This window comes from Gigantopelta aegis, chromosome 6 (genome assembly GCF_016097555.1).
Source record: "Gigantopelta aegis isolate Gae_Host chromosome 6, Gae_host_genome, whole genome shotgun sequence".
Taxonomy (NCBI): Eukaryota; Metazoa; Mollusca; class Gastropoda; order Neomphalida; family Peltospiridae; genus Gigantopelta; species Gigantopelta aegis.
In genome coordinates, this window is record NC_054704.1 from 88,061,936 (window position 1) to 88,081,672 (window position 19,737).

Sequence of the window (19,737 nt, forward strand, 5' to 3'; positions counted from 1 at the left end):
CCCCCCCCCCACCAAAAATCTTAAATTCAAACAATAAAATAAAGCAAACGCGGGTTAATAAAAAGCTCAGGAAAGAATTAACAAGTTGTAGAGGTACATACAAAAAAAGAAAAGAAAAAGAAAAAAAAAGAGAGGCAAATAACAAGGATGACAATCGACTTGCTTAATCTACTTACATAATCGTTTGGTTTGTTCTTTGTCGGACGGGTTGATGCACTCACACTTGGACAGAGTTATCCGCCTGTTGAACATCTCATGTTTGTTGTCGGGGTGTCTCGAGTCCTTGCTCCTTTCATCACTTCCCGCCTCGCGACTACCACCGTTCCGCACAGAACTGTGACTGTTGGCATTCCGGACAGGGATGGGACTATTGGCGTTTCGGACAGGGGTGGGACTATTGGCATTTCGTACATGGATAGGACTGTTGGCATTTCGGGAAGGTTTAGGGCTGTTGGTATTCCGGACAGGTTGGGGACTGTTGGCGTTACGGACAGGTTTGGGACTGTTGGTATTTCGCACATGGTTGGGACTGTTGGCGTTGCGGACCGCGCTGGGACTGTTGGCACCCCCTTGCGAGTCGGACTGCTTGGTATCGGAGAAGACGCTGGACGAGCTGCTGCCGTAGACAGCGTTCTGCCGCTTTATCCTCATCAACAGCGGCGACTCCGTGCCGTCCGACAAACTGCTCTCCTTCGTGGCGTACGACAACACGCTGCTGCTGTCGCTGATGGACTCCAGAGACAGTTTGGACGTCGAGAAGTACGTCGGAATGACGTCCTGGTCGCGCCCGAACGAGCAGGCGTCGAACGTTATGATCGGTCGAGACAGGTCCTCGCTGCACGAGTTCAGTTCGAAGGAGCCGACTCCTTCTTGATCAGATCCTTCAGACGGAGGAGCCCCGGCATCCTCCTCAGACGTCTGCGTGGAATACTGTCTCTTCTTGAGCTTCCTCAGCTGCCGTCTCTGTAGGAACAACATCCTCTCTCGCTTCAAGTGATCTCCGTTGTTCACGCAGTCATCGTCGTCGTCGTCCTCCCCACTCTGAAGCACCGGGCCCACAGGAAGGCTTCGTCGTCTCGACTTCTTGGGGCCGATTTTTGTACCCCCCTGGGGGCTGTCCAGAGATCGGTACAGTTCGGGGTCGGTTCTGTTTCCCGAAGGCAGAGCGTCCGTTTCCGTATCACAGGTTAATAGTTGACTCTCCCTCTCCTGCAAGAAATAAAAGTAACTCAGTTTATAGTACCATGCTTATAAGGAAGTCATATACATTCTACTCAGAAAGGCATTAGAACATTGACTGTAACCTGCTACTCACAAAGGTATAAGACTCTTCACTACTCAGAAAGGCATAAGAACCTTGACTGTAACCTGCTACTCAGAAAGGCATAAGAACCTGACTATAACCTGCAACTCAGAAAGGCATAAGAACCTTGACTATAACCTGCAACTCAGAAAGGCATAAGAACCTTGACTATAACCTGCAACTCAGAAAGGCATAAGAACCTTGACTATAACCTGCAACTCAGAAAGGCATAAGAACCTTGACTGTAACCTGCTACTTAAAAAGACACAACAACCTTGACTATAACCTGCCACTCGGACAAGAATAAGAACCGTGATTGTAACCCTAACTCTACACCGGAGTTAAACAATTTTGCAATCCGTGGTACAAGGACTACCAACTGGACAGTTGCCATGGAATGGCGTCACGTGTATAACATACATTACTGATGAAGTTTCGGAGTAGCTAACATTCGAAGTCCTCATTTGTAACAAAGAAACATCTTCTACGAATAATTACCATCATATACCCACACGTTAAGGCCATGAAACTAAATGTTGCAACTTTAAAAAAAATCGACCATTGTTTTAGCACAGAATTCAAAGTATTATTTACATAATTTAAAAACACTGTTGTCTTCATCAAAGTTTAAAATAGTTTATTTCTTGGGTTTTTTATTTCTTTAAAATGCAATCATTTATTTTACCCAACATGCCATTGAATATTATGCATCTTACAAATACATCACTATACAAATATTCTTGATTATTCAAAAATTAATTTTAATTTATCATCGAGTTTGTAAAACAGATGACATACACTAAATAACAGTAATAATGTTGCTTATTCCCTAAGTCGACCTTCGATTTGTTTCAAAGATATTTAAATCTAAAAGCAAGAACATGGGATCGAAACATTAGCATAAGCAAGATCATGGTACCGATGGATTTTTAACATTTAATAATGCTGTAGAATATGTGGTGCATGGTGCTAAAACACAACATACACTGTTTTCCGAGTCATAATCCGCAGAGAAAGATGACTTTAATTTAACCATGGCGTTGTTTTCATCGTTCTCGTTCTCTGTGGGAGAGGTTCTGTGGTACCAACTTCCGGTTTTGCAGACGGCTTCCCGTTTCATCTGACACATGTTACACCGCCATTTCCCACGAACACTCTGGAAGAATTTTAAAAGAAAACAAATGATTCTTTCTACATTGTAGTCTTTCGTTCCTAATTAAAGATAGAAATAATATTAATACGATAATATATATTAATATAAAAACAATGAATACGATAACCAAATGCATTCTCCAACAACTGTCATATCGTTTTTCAGATACACTGATATATGTTAGACATAATGAAACAAAGCCGCATATAACTTACATAGGACATTACAGAAAGGAACTCACAGCGGCAAATTGCACTCGATTAAATTTGTCGCTCTTATATTTAGCCCAGCACCTTCACAAACGTCAATATCCGCCCGATCTAACTTGAAATGACCGTACAAGTAGGCCTAAATCAAACGTTTATTCAATAATGTGATGACGAGCTTTCCAAATCATCTTCATTTAATTCTAAGTGATGCCACAGGGACCTAATTCACCAACTCTCACAACGCTGCGACCTCATAGTCCATTGCCGTACAAGGACGATATGATGTTGCTCAAGAGAGCTCGGTAAATTAGACCCGTCCCACAGAAAACGCCTTTTTTTTCATGCAATGGAATTTACTACAAATTATTTATTTCTGAACATTACCTTATTTTTCTTAACCTGTGTTTTAAACATGAATCAGTGAGCAATTTCTTAAATATACATTACCCTTCTTTTCTAGACGTGAGTCACAGTAAGTAATTTCCCCACTACACATTATCTTGTTTTTCTTAAGGTGAGTCAAAGTGAGTAATTTCTCCACTACGCATTACCTTATTTTTCCTGACGTCGCGCCTGTACTTGGTGAACGAGCCGCACTTGTTACAGACACGTTTGTGGCAGTCGTGACACATGCGGCCGATGCCGTCGACGAACTTGGTTTTGTAGCAGAGTCTGCACAGCCTGAGGTCGACGTGCGGGGACTTGTGGGACGACTGCTCCTTCACCGTCTGCTCGAACTCCTGTAGGTCGTTCGAGATCTTCCTGCAACCACAACAACACGGAAATAACAACAACAACCACGACAACACAGAAATAACAACACTCATGATTACACAGAAATAACAGCAACCACTACAACATGTAAGTAACAAGAACCACTACAACACAGAAATAAAAACAACCACGCCAACCCAGAAACAACAACCACGACAACACAGAAATAACAACAACCACTACAACATATAAATAACAATAACCACTACAACACAGAAATAAAAACAACCACACCAACACAGAAATAACAACAACCACGACAGCACAGAAATAACAACCACCACAACACAAAAATAACAACAACCACTACAACATGCAAGTAACAACCACGACAACACAGAAATAACTACAACAACAACCACGACAACACAGAAATAACTACAACAACAACCACGACAATATATAAATAACAACAATCACTACGACATGGAAATACATGTAACAACAACCAAGACGAAAGAGAAATAATAATAAAATAACAACAACAACAACACAGAAACAACAACAACCACGACAACACAGAAATAATAACAACCACAACACATAAATGACAACAACAACTATGACAACACAAAAACAACAACAACCACGACAACACAGAAATAATAACAACAACAATGACAGCACAGAAATAACACCAAACATGGCAACACGAAACTAACAACAACAACCACAACACAGAAATAACACCAACCACGATAACGCAGGAACAACAACAACAACCACAACACAAAAATACATCAAACACTACAACACAAAAATAACCACAACCACAACAACACAGAAATAACAACAAACCAATAACATGGAACTAACAACAATAACCACAACACAGAAATAACAGCACAAACGCAGAAATAACAACAATCATGACGACACAGAAATAATAACAACAAACACAACAACACGAAAATAACAACAACCACAACGCAGAACTATCAATAACCACGAAGACACAGGAATAACAACAGCAACCACAACATAAAAATAACAACAAGCCGATAACACAAACATAACAACAATAACCACGACAACACAGAAATAACAACCACCACCACCACCACCACAACAACAACACATAAACAACAACAACAAGCATGGCAGAAATCACAAAAGCCAGGACGACACGGGAATCACAAGAATCACAAAAGGATATTAACAACAATAACAAATAAACAATATTAAACACAATAACAAATAAACAATATTAGCCACAATAATAAATAAATGCCACCAATACCAGCATCCAATATATGACAAACACAGTAAATAAATAAGAACAGAGATTTTTCTTATATCTCTTACACACATATTAATGACACATATAGGCTGTGACCTTGCTTGCAATAAATGAGAACAGAGATTTTTCTTATATCTCTTACACACATATTAATGACACATATAGGCTGTGACCTTGCTTGCAATAAATGAGAACAGAGATTTTTCTTATATCTCTTACACACATATTAATGACACATATAGGCTGTGACCTTGCTTGCAGTTTTGCAGAATAGACATAGAAATCTGGGCCCAATTTCACCCTACTAGGTACAACTCATACAAGTATAGTTTAACCAAATAAAGGTACGTGATCACTGTGTGACTTGTTCTAATGATTTGATGTACCAAAGTGTTAGAAGTCGTTGGGGAAATGTTCCTTCTCGACTAACGTTAGCTACTGCAGATTTGCCTGATTCAAAAACTCTCGTAACTTTAAGATTTTGTAGTGCAATGAAGCGCCCCCCCCCAAAAAAAAAAAAAAAAAAAAAAACAAAGAAGAAAAAGAAATACCCCACAAAAAAACACACAAAACAACCCAAGAACAAAACAAAACCGAAACAAACTTGAAAGGACGAAGCGATGTTGCTTTTGAGAGCTTGAGAGAGCTTAAGTGAGCTCTGTGTCAAACTACCGTGTCCATGGCATCAGGGTGAGCGCACAGTTCAGTAGGAAGTGGCAAGATGACTGCACACCGACTTCTCTCTAAGTAACCTTTAATATCCTATCGCCAACTCTTGTCCCAGACAAATAACTCAGGGATGTGCTCGTCAATAAACAGGTTTTGCTATAAGGCCGTGCTTACGACTTAGTTGGTCCCCAAACTATGACCATCTTTTTACATTAAGCGCTGAACGATAGGCTATTGAGCGATTTTGCCATTTGAAACCAGGGCACACACGAAGTATAGCGTGCTTGAACTTTAACTGGATATTAGCACGAAAATAAATATACATGAATGTGACGGTACATTCTCTTAAATTTGTTTCGCCTGTGGCGATTTTAATTGTGTTAGAGGGCCGTGTGCAGTTTCATTGCCCGTAGCCCAGATGGGCAACTTGTTACGTAATACTTCTGCGCGACGGTCCTCGATCGGTACGCCTAATACACACCCAGCCAGGTGCGGAGGCCATGTGGCTAGTAGTTACGTAATATCTCCGGTAGTGCTGTTTATGGCCAGGAGATTGCTCGCGGTTGGCAACAGCCAGACTGACGATCAGAGAGAAATATACCGACTCTAGTAGAGGTAGAATATGAGATGATACGTGAGGTACCGCCTTGTACCCCCAGGCGTATTCTGATTTATAATAAATAGCTAGAATTTAGAGATACCTAGGAGAACGAAAAGGACGGCTGTACATTTGTCAGCGTAGGTTAATACAGATTCCAAAGTGTATTGTGTTTTTGTTGTGTTTCTAGATAACTAACGTGCTATAATAATATATACTTTATATAAGATCGTATCTCTGATCATACCTAGAGACAAGCCATACTAGGGTTTAACCGCCCGTTACAGAGAGATCTAATAGATATACAGTTAGGAGAGATATTTTGATAATCGTGTTTTATTCAGTTGCGGGAATTATAGAATCCCCGTGACAGGAGTAGAAAATTGGGGCGCTCGTCCCGGATCTGAAACGGGACATGCATATTTAAAAAAGTATTGTTTGTAAATGGGGGCTTTATAAATTATTTTTACAAATTTACCAGAAGTAGCACGTTGTTCACTAGAAAATTAATTAATAATATGTGCGTCGTATCTAAACATGGATAAGAATTTGCTGGATAGGCCTACGCTCAGTGTAGTGGAGATTAAGCGAGCACGTAAGGCCGAGTTAGTTGAAATCGCGGGTGAGCGAGAAATTGATTTAACATCAGCTAAAACCTTAGGAGATATAAGGACAATTATTATCCAGGAAGTTTTTGGTGATAGGCCTGTTATGGAAGACAGTGAGATTGTTCTAGAGATAGAGATAAATGAGTTAAGTGTGGAACAACAATTAGCTTTTAAAAAGCTTGAGTACGAAAGAGAAAAGAAAGAGAGAGAAAGAGAAGAACATGCATTAGATAGAGAGAGAGAGAGAGAAAGAGAAGATAGGGATAGAGAGAGAGAGAGAGAAAGAGAAGAGAGAGATAGAGAAGATAGACATAGAGATAGAGAGAAAGAAGATAGAGATAGAGAAGATATAGATAGGGATAGAGAAAGGGAGAGAGAGAGAGAAGAGAGGGATAGAGAGAGAGAGAGAGAAAGAGAAGATAGGGATAGAGAGAAAGAAGAAAGGAATAGAGAATTCCAGTTAGAAAAATTAAAAGTGGAACATGAGTTAAAGTTGAATACTGAAGAAGTTAGACGTGAGTCAGGAAATGGGTTTAACATGTCGGAGGCTTATAGATCAGTGCCTGTATCTGACGATCAGGAGGTAGACATGTTCTTCCAACTTTTTGAACGGGCCGCTAAGCAGCTAAATTGGCCGCAGTCTAAGTGGACATTGTTAGCCGTGTCTAAGTTTAAGGGGAAGGCTAGTATAGCTTATAATTCAATGAGTGATGAGCGACCAAGTCAGTACGACTTAGTTAAGGCTGCAGTGTTGAGGGCTTATGAATTACGACCTGAGGATTATCGTTTACGGTATAGCGAGTTGAGAAAAACGCAGGGTCAGTCTTATAGTGAGTTTGTGGCTAAGAAGGCAGGGATGTTTGATAAATGGGTTTGTTTCTCATCAGGTAGAGTCATATACCGAGTTACGGGAGTTGTTGATCTTACAGGACATTAAAAATGGATTACCAGTTAGCTTACGTATTCATTTAGAGGATCGTGATGTCAAAAAAGATAGAGGAGGCAGGCATAGTGGCAGATGATTACGTGTTAATACACAAAGCTCAGGCAGTACCGGGTAGCTCTTTACAACAGGGGTGATAAGAAGAAATTTCAGCCAGGTTTTTCCCGGGAAAGTAACTATCGGGGAGAGTCATCTAGTTGGTCAGCTAGTCAGGCAAGGAATGTACCTGGTGGGCAAAGTAAGGATAGACCTGCATTATCAGCCAATGCACGAACTTTTCGTCCACATTGCAGTTACTGTAAAAAGGATAACCATCTTATCGGGGACTGTTTTAAAAGGAAACGCGATAATGCGCAAGTGGTCGGTTTAGTGAGGTCAGCTCCGTTAGCGAGAGAGTTAATGGTTAGTCCCATGGCAGAGAAAGTAAACCCGTATGTGTCCACTGGTATGGTTTGTGATGTGAAACAAGAGTTGTGTCCTAAGGCAATATCAATCTATAGAGATACCGGGTGTAGTCAGAGACATAGGACGTAGTTTGGTTTTAACCTCGGTTACTGGAGAAAATATGGTTGTCCGGTTACATAAGGTTTTCTTGTGTTCGAAGTTTGTGACGGGACCAGTCGTTATGGGTGTTGTGAAGGACTTGCCTGTTGAAAAGATAGGAGTTTTGTTGGGAAATGATTTGACTAGTCAGTGTTGTCAGCCGAAATGTGACCAACTGTTAATTAAAGACAGCACTTTACCAATAGAAGAGTGCGAGGTTGATGAGATTAAATATCCTGCGTGTGTAAAGACTAGGGCTATGGCCAGTAGGTTAGCACAAGACGCGGAGGATATTTGTGATTTGTCTGATACGTGTGTGAGCCATGAAATTGGAGTGGATGAGGTTATCAGTAAAATGGTAGATAAGTCAACTGACAAATTAAATGTGGTGGAACCTGTTGATCTCCCGCAGATGGGAACTGAACCAGTTGTCTTTGATAAAGGGGATTTACCTTGTAATAGACAAGAGTTAATTCTAGAGCAGGGGGCTGATCCAAATTTGTTGGCAGCTTGCACTACCTTGTTAGCTGTGGACAAGGGAGTATTAATAAATAAGAGAGTTAGAGATGGGAGGTTGCCGGCGACCGAACTAGCTAGGAAGCAACTGAGCCATGCTCAGAGCAAATAAAATCAGTGTTTCATAGGAAGACTAGGAGTCGGGAATTTAAACCAGGGGATAAGGTGCTGCTGTACCTTCCCATTAAACGGGGTTCTGTGCAGAACAGGTATTTCGGGCCCTATGTTGTGCACAAACGGGTTAATGAGACAGGGTATGTGATAAACACTCCTGATAGGGTTAGGAAAAGTAGGTATTGTCACATCAATTTGCTAAAAGGTTATTTTGACAGACTGCCGATAGTTCCAGAGAGACCGGTCCAAATTGAGAGACACTCAATTTCCTGTGATGACGTCAAGACTGCAGAGGTCAAGTTGGCCAACAGCCAGATTCTAGCAGACTTGAACCCCCGGCGAGAAAAGTTGACTACGTTGAAACAAGACAACGTTTCCATTTGTCAGGACCTTCCAACGGTTACTAATACCTTAAGCCAGGATGTGCGCCTGGAATCCAACGCTACACCGATTCGACAGCATACCTATCGGAGAAAACCTGGAAAACGTGCGACGCTGGAAAGGAAGGAAACGAAGTTCCATTGGTCAGGTGAATGCGAGAAGTCATTCAACCGTCTCAAGCAGAGGCGCTACTCGTCTCCCGTGATGGCAGCACCAGACTACCGAGTGCCTTTCAAGCTAGCTGTGGGTGCCAGTGACGTGGGTGCTGGAGCTGTGCTGTTCCAAGAAGACGAAGACGGACTGAACCATCCTAATGAAAGCCTCCAACCAGAGAGTTTTGAGGTGGAGTCTTCTTCTGCAAGAATACCCAATTACCATTGAACATATCAAGGGCACATCCAATGTAAACGCTGATGCCCTGTCCCGAAGTTGAACGTTATGATAATGTGTTGACATTCTTTATTTCTGTTGTGTTTATATATATTTATTTGTATACCAGGGGACTCAGAGACTCAGTGTGATTACTGGTAGTCACCTTATTATTACATGTGTTATAAATGCCCGTATGCGTCGGTTAACGCACCTTTTTGTTTTAATGTAGTATATTTCCCTATTCCTAGAGTAGAGGAAATATCCTTTTTGAGGTGGGGGTGTGTGACGGTACATGCTCTTAAATTTGTTTCGCCTGTGGCGATTTTAATTGTGTTAGAGGGCCGTGTGCAGTTTCATTGCCCGTAGCCCAGATGGGCAACTTGTTACGTAATACTTCTGCGCGACGGTCCTCGATCGGTACGCCTAATACACACCCAGCCAGGTGCGGAGGCCATGTGGCTAGTAGTTACGTAATATCTCCGGTAGTGCTGTTTATGGCCAGGAGATTGCTCGCGGTTGGCAACAGCCAGACTGACGATCAGAGAGAAATATACCGACTCTAGTAGAGGTAGAATATGAGATGATACGTGAGGTACCGCCTTGTACCCCCAGGCGTATTCTGATTTATAATAAATAGCTAGAATTTAGAGATACCTAGGAGAACGAAAAGGACGGCTCCCAGGGAACGCAGTCCGTTGGACTTTGGTAAATATTTTTATTTCTGCTCTGTGTATAACCTTGATGAGATTGATGTGGCTTTAAATATTTTGATACTGTATTATACCAATATTCTTTAGACAGTGTCTTCGGTCATCTGACGAAGTAAATCGTAGACTTTTTGTTCTAACATTATACGAGTATTTGGTAATATAAAGCTTAGCCAGTCATCTTAGACGACCTAGGTAAACTGTAGGTTATTGTCTTTATTGTGATAGGTACCAATATTAATTCTGTGTCACAAGGTTACTGAATGAGTAGTTAGGGTTAATTAAAAATTAACCCGTTAGGAATAGAGCTGTAATTCCTTTATTAATTAAGTTCCCCTGGAAGCGTTCCTAAATTATCACACGTTACTGAACGAGTAGTAAGGGTTAATTAAAAATTAACCAGTTAGGAATGGTGTTGTAATTCCTTTATTAATTAACTTCTCCTGGAAGCGTTTCTCAATTATCACACGTGTGGGTGTGGTGTAACGGTGAAGTGATTCGCATATTGTGTAACTAGACACCTAGAGATTAACTAATTAAGTGATCAGTTCTGGGTTGTTATTATTGTTGTTATTAATTAACTACTACGGCTGTACATTTGTCAGCGTAGGTTAATACAGATTCCAAAGTGTATTGTGTTTTTGTTGTGTTTCTAGAGAACTAACGTGCTATAATAATATATACTTTATATAAGATCGTATCTCTGATCATACCTAGAGACGAGCCATACTAGGGTTTAACCGCCTGTTACAGAGAGATCTAATAGATATACAGTTAGGAGAGATATTTTGATAATCGTGTTTTATTCAGTTACGGGAATTATAGAATCCCCGTGACAATGAATAAAGATGTATTGCTTTTATTTACAAAATTAATAAATGAACTTGCTCTTGACACTATTTATATAACGAATATAATATGATCTATCACATCTAGAGTATTTAATACCGTTAACAATAGGAGTGTATCATCGATGTTCTGTGATAACGAGTGTCACGGTAATACTTCATCGGCTGCAACCGGCCTCGGTGGCGTCGTGGCAGGCCATCGGTCTACAGGCTGGTAGGTACTGGGTTCGGATCCCAGTCGAGGCATGGGATTTTTAATCCAGATACCGACTCCAAACCCTGAGTGAGTGCTCCGCAAGGCTCAATGGGTAGGTGTAAACCACTTGCACCGACCAGTGATCCATAACTGGTTCAACAAAGGCCATGGTTTGTGCTATCCTGCCTGTGGGAAGCGCAAATAAAAGATCCCTTGCTGCCTATCGGAAGAGTAGCCCATGTAGTGGCGACAGCGGGTTTCCTCTCAAAACCTGTGTGGTCCTGAACCATATGTCTGACGTCATATAACCGTAAATAAAATGTGTTGAGTGCGTCGTTAAATAAAAACACTTCTTTCTTTCTTTCATCGGCTGCAAGAAACATATATTGATAACTCGCGAGTGTTTCAATTGTGAACCAAATTTTACTTTTGGGTAGTCACTATCTGGTCATGATGTTAAGTCTAAGGACATAATATCCATTCATTTAATCCATTTCCTGCATTCCCTGCATTTCATTCTTTCATTTCATTCATTTCTAGCTATTTTCGTGCTTATATCTAATTAAGGTTCAAGCACGCTGTCCTGGGCACACACACATCAGCTATTTGGATTGTCTGTCCATACCAGGACAGAGGGTTACTGGTTAGTTGTTAGTGGTTAATGAGAGAGAAGTCGGTGTAGTGGTCTTACACCTTGTGTCAGATGGCATAACCACTACACCGAGGATGGTTATAATATTGTGTTAAAGACACAGACTCTTTAAAATAATCGCCTTTATCGTCAAAATATGGCTGAATCTACATTCAGTACACCTTGGACATACTAGGCCAGCTGTACAATAAATACATCACTTGGTGACACAAGGGCCAATATCTTGTTCCGACTTGTTCTAATAAAGTTTTTTTTTTACCTGATCCGCTCACTCTCCTCCCTCTCAAACTGCTCCTGGCGACGAAACACGTCACGGAGGATGAGCAGCTCCTCGGGGGTCAAGGTCGTGAGTTCTGGAGTTGGAGGACACATCGGACCTGCTGGGCAGGCGACTTGAGACTTGCTGTCGTCTGCTTTTGAGGAGACACTCTTGAAAACATGGGAAAGGCACTGCACATAAAAAGGTTATAGTGGCTATGAAGTGACATATCTCAGAACAGGGGACAACACTATATACATATAAGGCTCAATACACATCGAAGCTGGGTTTGGATCTGGGTGTGGTGAGTCTGGCACTGTCATAATATAGCGTCTGCTGCCAGATCTATAGCTCAGATGCGGTATGATTTGTCGTTGGATTAAGTGCGTAGCCCAGTGGTAAAGCGTTCGCTTGCTGTGCGATCGGTCTGGGATCGATACCCGTCGGTGGGCCCATTGGACTATTTCTCGCTCCAGCCAGTGCACCACGACTGGCATATCAAAGGCTGTGGTATGTGGTATGTGTTATGTGTTATGTGTAGGATGGTGCATATAAAAGATCCCTTGCTGCTAATCGAAAAGAGTAGCTCATGCAGTGGCGACAGCGGGTTTCCTCTCTCAATATCTGTGTGGTCCTTAACAGTATGTCCGACGCCATATAACCGTAAATAAAATGTGTTGAGTGCGTTGTTAAATAAAACATTTCCTTCCTTGCCAGATCCAGAGACAGTCCTAAATCCGATGTGTTTTGAGTTTAAATTGTAACATATAAGCATATACTAAATTCACAATTAGCTAGGAAATTGGAAAAACACAACACATAAAACGACTATGATAGTAAAATGACAACGTTAAAACACAAGAAATGTACAAAAGTGACGTATTGCGAGAACGAGCCCTCACAGACGCCTGTATGCTGTATCAATAGAGAACACCCGCGAGTAATCGCCTTTCTGGGGTTTGTAATTCGAAACAGTCATAAGAATATACTAAACTTGCTGTAGTCGAAAAGCAGTTCTGAAAAGTTTATAAGTGCCGTACCCATAGGCTATCGATTAGTGGGCACGGCTGCCAAAGCTGAAGCAAGCGCTTACAACCACATCCCCTCGTATACATAATGTGCTATATTTTATTACTTTCTGAGTAAAATATCTGCATGTTTTAACAATTTGTTTTAGTAACTTAATACTAAAATTAAAGTTAGTATGAAGTTGTCATGAGCTATTGCTAACGCCAGATGCACTGAACTGTATCCTCACCCCTCAAAACATAACCACAAAGGAAGGTCACGGTAATAATTATTAAACGATAATGTTACTGACTACTACATTTAGAGGAAACTTAAATTCTGTGAAGGGGGAAAAAAAACGTTGTGTCCAAAACAAGATTAGTTTCACTGAGGACGATGACGATAAGCAGGTATGTAGGTACATATAGAGTATAATAATTACATTTTTGTAATAACACGGATGTAAAATCTACTTTAAAAATATCGTCACAAATTGACAGAGCAACTGCACTGAAGTTTGGAATGCATCACGGCTAGCTGATTAATAATATGGTGTTTTTGTATTGGCCTTGTTATGGGCCCAAGAGATGCTCCGACGGCTATAATAATGACATGTATAAAACATAAAACAGACTGGTTGGCGTAATGGTATCAATTATCTTGAATTGCGTCAGGAACTACACCCCGTAATAGACAGATCAAGCTTTGAAACCTTCTGGATCATAACAACAAAGAAAATATTGTAGAAAGATAAAAGGAAAAACATTTTATCTAATAATAAAGTCGTCACCATTATACATAAAGCATGGTCCAACAAAACAGATGGCATTACAAACGCCACTTATGTTTTTATAATGTTCAACAATACTTGACATTGAAAACATTTAATATAGTGTTTTAATGTTAAATACAAACACAACTACAATTGTAACAGACTCGTGTGTTTACTGTAACATCATGCGACAAACGAAAATCACTATGTTTAGTAAAACAATTGTACCGTAAATAGTGACTGCAGGTTACACCATTAATTACTCCATGCAGTTCAATACAATTTCTATATCAGAATATATTCTGTGAAAATACAATACTATCGAGAGGGTCATGTGATTACCAATTTTAGGGAGTGCTCTCAACTGACAAGTACCGTGTACAAAATCAACATAGGTAGACCACAAACATGTTTAAGTTAGCAGCCCTCATGCCTGGGTATCACCTCGTGTTGCTGTAAGGTAGTACTACATATAACAAGTAAACCAATGGGTCATTTAAATACTACAGAGGTGAACCAACGTGTAATAATCAAAGAAAGATTTCACAAAGCATGTCAGAATTTTGTCGTATTTTTTATTTAATGAAAAACTATTTCCTAAACATGACTATATTAAGCTGCTACATCTAGTAACGACACGACAAATGGTGTTTTGACAGTTCTGACAGTTAATATATTTTATGACATGTTTATACGTGACGTAGATTAGTGACTGCATCTAAAAGATATCGATGAACGGCGTGCCACAGGAAGAAAATAATGTGGCTTTAATCTATTGTGAGTGGTTAAATAATACTCGAGATTACATCATTAATTGCCATCAAAATAGGACGAGTTAAAGACTCACTTTCTTCATAAGAAATGCCATGGTCTTGACCCTGCCACTGATGTCATGTTTCACACGTATCGGTCGCTTAAACTCTCATGTGTGTGGTCGATTCCTGGAGATCTGAAAAACACAAAGGCGATAACGTGATTATCACATTCTTAAACAACAGAGTTTCTCTCTGAAGATGCCCAACTTTTAAAATTATAATCGCATTAAAAAATCATATCTATATATATCTCCGTTGCTCTGTTTTCTGATGGTTTGCATCAATTGCGCATAGCAGTACGCACATTTGAAGATTTCTGATATCGTTCAGATTTGTATTTGTATAGGGAAAGTAAATACATGTCTGTCACATTCATAGAAGGGGCGGGACGTAGTCCAGTGGTACAGCGTTCGCTTGATGCGCTGTCGGTTTAGGATCGATCCCCGTCGAAAGGCCCATTTGGCTATTTCTCGTTCCAGCCAGTACTCCACGACTGGTATATCAAAGGGCGTGGTATGTGATATCCTGTCTGTGGGATCCATTACTACTAAAACAAAAAAGTAGCGGGTTTCCTCTCTAACACTATATGTAAAAATTACAAAATTTTGACATCCAATAGCCGATGATTAATAAATCAATGTGCTCTAGTGGTGTCGTTAAACAAAACAAACTTTTTTTCATTAATAGAAATGCTCGTAAAAATGAACAAAGAAAGCAAGATTGATGTTAACCCACTCATAAAACACAGCACATTTCTTAATACCTTTTTTCCTATGATTTTCAAAGACTGTAATTTGAAAGAAAACTTAATTTAAAAAAAACTATTTTGTCTGTCCTCAGCTGTACTGCTATCTAGTTATTGAAGGAAGAAAGGAAGGAAGGAAATGTTTTATTTAACGACGCACTCAACACATTTTATTTATGATTATATGGCGTCGGAAATATGGTTAAGGACCACACAGAGGAAACCCGCTGTCACCACTTCATTGACTATTCTTTCCGATTAATCTAGTTATTAAAGGGACATACCCTAGTTTTTAAACACTAAGGCATATTTTTGACTATTGTAGCTTTACTTAGATTTTATGATTTAAATTATCAGTTTCCGTACATTCGAAGTGTTTTTGGTCATCCTGGTGTTTTTAATATCACAAAATGCATTTGTCATATTTTTAAAACCGCACGCGCGTCTGAGAAGTAACAGTTATGGAGTAGAGTTTTAGTCTATTTTTAGAGGGTATTTCACCATTTCAAAATCACAGACTCATGTTTCACTCAATTGTAACTTAATCCAAATGTGTTACAGGTTTGTAGATAACTAAACTTAGTGTTAATTTTCACGGGTTGAAACTAGGCTCTGTTCCTTTAAAGTCACATTACTGTCACTTCGTCTGCTGACAAAACTCTTTCACAGATACTTATTTGTTTATATATTTATTAAAACTCAGAATCCATCTTATATTTTTCAGCAAAACAATTTTACCATTATAACCATTCATTTCATTTGTTCAACTAATAACACAATTGCAAGACATCAGAATTGATATATTCGTTTTCCAAAAATGTCTGTTAAGTTTGGTTTTGGAGGACTCCATTTTGTAATTTTCTTTAGCATATTAAAAATAAGTTATAGTTATATCATCCGTTTACGAGAGATTCAGCTAGTTAGACCTCGGCTATTGCGGTCGTTGAGTGACGGGTGTAATGATCGAGGGCGTACCACGCCCACATGACGTCACAATGGTCGTGAAGAAGTTTTATAATTTAATTTTAGCAAAAACATTTCACCTTGCTTCGTAGTCCGAATCGGACATAGCAAATGTGTGGGTTTTTGCAATTTATTGGGTCCGCCTTGGACTACTTGCTTCGATTAGCCTATATGGGGAAACATGTCGGGAATACTAATTCATTAAGATGACGACTTAGATGACATTACAGACGCGGAAAGTGCTGCGCAACCCCTCCTCGAAATTTGAAATGCCACGAAAAAAAAAAATGTTTAGTAGGTGAATACATTGCATTTGTTGGTTAAAACAATGTTCTAATTTACTTCTTACCATTCAGCAATCGCTAAAATTTAGGTTAAACACGCCCGTGGTCGAACTATGAGATACACCACGGGCAAAATCAAAGGGACCGACACCAAAGCGTGGTACAGTATTTATAAATTATAAGTACATGTTTTGCTGAACAACATACCACCGAAACAAGTAAGTAGTTTAACAATATTTTCGACTGATGCATGCTACAGTTTTTGACGTACGTGCGGGAAACGTGGCCACACAGCATCCAGTTTAGTGCTCTTTGAAGCATAGAAATACTAATAAAAAGGTAACTATTTGGATAACAACTGTCTGTTTACAAATATTGATAGTCTTCCTGATACATTATAATAGAGTGTCTAGGTGGACATTTTAAAAAGTTCTGACGTAACTCAAAATCTCCATCACACACTAAGCGAACACTCTACCACGGAGCTATATTTCCTCGCCCCAAGTTCTTGAAAATCAGAAAAAGCACATTAAGACACTCAACGTTTGAAGCCGTCGACTATCTATCTTCAGTTGACTATTTAACCTGCAGTTTATAACTGTTAAACATGTCGTATTTGGCTCGCTTTCTTTTTATTGAATAAAATCAAAAACCTCTTTTCGATTAGGGAAAGTAGGTCTTTCATACCCCATGGTATATATCCGTCATGGATCGATCGATCATTCCACCTAATAGCCGATGTGTATTTCTGTGCTGGGGTGTTGTTAAAACATCCATCCATTCATTCATTCATTCATTCATTCATTCCACCCTTCGAACCATAGACGGGAGAGCTACCATTGGGCTACAACCCGTTTTAATCTTATAGGGAAACATGACCATCAACTCTAATGACATGAAAGCTCCACCATTGAGCAACATCCCGTTTTCATCTTTTAGAGAAACGTGACCGTCAAATGGAATGGATCTAGGCATGAAATACGATAATCTCTATGAGACAAATCGACGGCTACTTCCTGTATTTGAGCCAAACCACGCGTTGGCGTTTTGCATAAAATGTGGCTGGGTCTAGCGCAACGTCCGTTAGAGATGCACAGTGGACTCATTAACTTATTCCTGTGTCCAACCAGTGCCCCATGACTGGTAAAATCAAACAACATGGTAGGTGCTGCCTTGCATGTGAGAAAATTTATATGAAAAAAGTAACCAATTTGGCTGTGGTAGATTCTTATCTCAGTATTTCTACCAAGCGTTGCAATAACGCTAATATTTGAGAATCATAAAACTATTTTTTAAAAAGGATTTTTTTTTTCTTTTTTTTTTTTGCTTTGTCTTTTAAAAAAAAGAAGATTTATTGCCCCCAGAACATAGGCAGTGAACAGGTTGGGGAGCCGTGGTCACTACCTTACAAAGTACATATTTAAACAATAGTATCTAAACAAAATATGCTGACGGAAAGGGAGAGAGAGAGAGAGAGAGAGAGAGAGAGGAGAGAGAGAGGAGAGAGAGAGAGAGAGAGAGAGAGAGAGAGAGAGAGAGAGAGAGAGAGAGAGAGAGAGAGAGAGAGAGAGAGGGAGGGAGGGAGGAGAGAGAGAGAGAGAGAGAGAGAGAGAGAGAGAGAGAGAGAGAGAGAGAGAGAGAGAGAGAGAGAGAGAGAGAGAGAGAGAGAGAGAGAGAGAGAGAGAGAGAGAGAGAGAGAGAGAGAGAGAGAGAGAGGGGGTGCAACAGCAGTAGATAAGTATAAAGAAGTTGTGGGGATATTGAGAGAGTATTAGAGAGTGACATTTTAATTAGTACTCTATTTCCAAGTGAACTTTAAAAGCATTATTTTTAATTAAAACATTCTTTCAAAGAGTGTTTTATAGGGTGTCCATTGCTTGTGAAATGCTTCATAGTTGCAATTTTTGTAATAAATATATTTTTCTATTTCAAAATTATTTTGTAGAATATTTTTCGCGGCATTGACATGTAAATTTCTTTTTTGTATTTTCATACTGTAAATATAATATTTTATCTTGATAGTCAGCCAATTTACAAAATCACCTTTTTCGTTGTTGATCATGCCTAACATAACTATGTCTCAATGCTTCCCACAGAGAATGTACTAAACTACATTCAAATAGAAGGTGTTGCATGGTTTCAGGTGATTTGTTGCAAAAACTACAGGCACTGGAATCAATATAATTAATCATATTTAGAAATTTGTTAGTTCTGTGTATGATTTTATACTGAAACCAAGATAATGTTGTGTTTTTGACAGATCTAAAGGGTAGAATGTAATATTTTCCCCAACCATATATATCATAGATATATCCTTCTTTAGAATATTTTATTTGTGATTTTAGAATGGTGGTTTGAGCGTTCAGTAAATCATATATATGTTTGCAACCTTTCTGATCTTTGAACAAAACCTTTAAGTTATATGGAAGAACAGGATTTTGCAATGCTATACAAATGTCATCATTTAAATTATCTAGGTTTTAAATGAATGATTTTATAGGATCTTAGGTGTCGTTAAAATAGTATTGCCGTCCTTTTCTGTATGAATATGAAGCAATGTAGTCCTGTACTGATGCAAAATGATGTCTTTATTTTAGCATCTATAATTTTGTTTTAAACCTTTAACACAAAATATGAACAAAAATATCATATTTTAACTGCACACCATGTATTAAAACATTATCAGAGTAAAATAAAATACTAATGGTAAAAAGCATGTCAAATTATTTTGATATTATTATAATGATCAAAGGCAAAAGACATAACAGACGATTTTATAAATTAGTTATAACATTATATTTGGTTTTATATAGAGAATACTACATAAGTGTTCGTTAGATACCATTTATCTCACAACGAGTTGTTTTAAAATGTATCTAACAAGCGAAAGCGAGTTGGATACGTTTTTAAACAACGAGTTTTAAGATAAATGGTATCTAACGGGCACGAATGTTGTATTCTATTTCTTACATAGCCTGAAATTTTTTTAAAATAAATTTAAATGCCTTTTTCCAACGAAAACCTATTTACGGCCCTTGCGCTTATAGTTAACTTGTGCGTGACAG

The 19,737-nt window shown here is 39.2% G+C and overlaps 1 protein-coding gene across 2 annotated transcripts in view; it reads right to left on the minus strand.

Annotated features, from left to right (window-relative positions):
• The window catches only part of LOC121375556 (regulating synaptic membrane exocytosis protein 1-like), a 111,724-nt gene that overhangs the window by 35,343 nt on the left and 56,644 nt on the right, over positions 1–19,737 (minus strand). Inside the window, exons 2-6 of one of the 2 annotated variants that reach the window (XM_041503060.1) lie at positions 14,713–14,814; positions 12,086–12,255; positions 3,217–3,427; positions 2,289–2,459; positions 177–1,209 (exon numbers count right to left, since the gene is read on the minus strand). In XM_041503060.1, coding sequence (XP_041358994.1) covers positions 177–1,209; positions 2,289–2,459; positions 3,217–3,427; positions 12,086–12,255; positions 14,713–14,733 — 1,606 coding nt within the window. In that variant the 5' untranslated portion in view covers positions 14,734–14,814. Of the gene's footprint in view, positions 1–176; positions 1,210–2,288; positions 2,460–3,216; positions 3,428–12,085; positions 12,277–14,712; positions 14,815–19,737 lie in introns of both variants that reach the window. The other variant, XM_041503059.1, reaches the window with a different exon arrangement.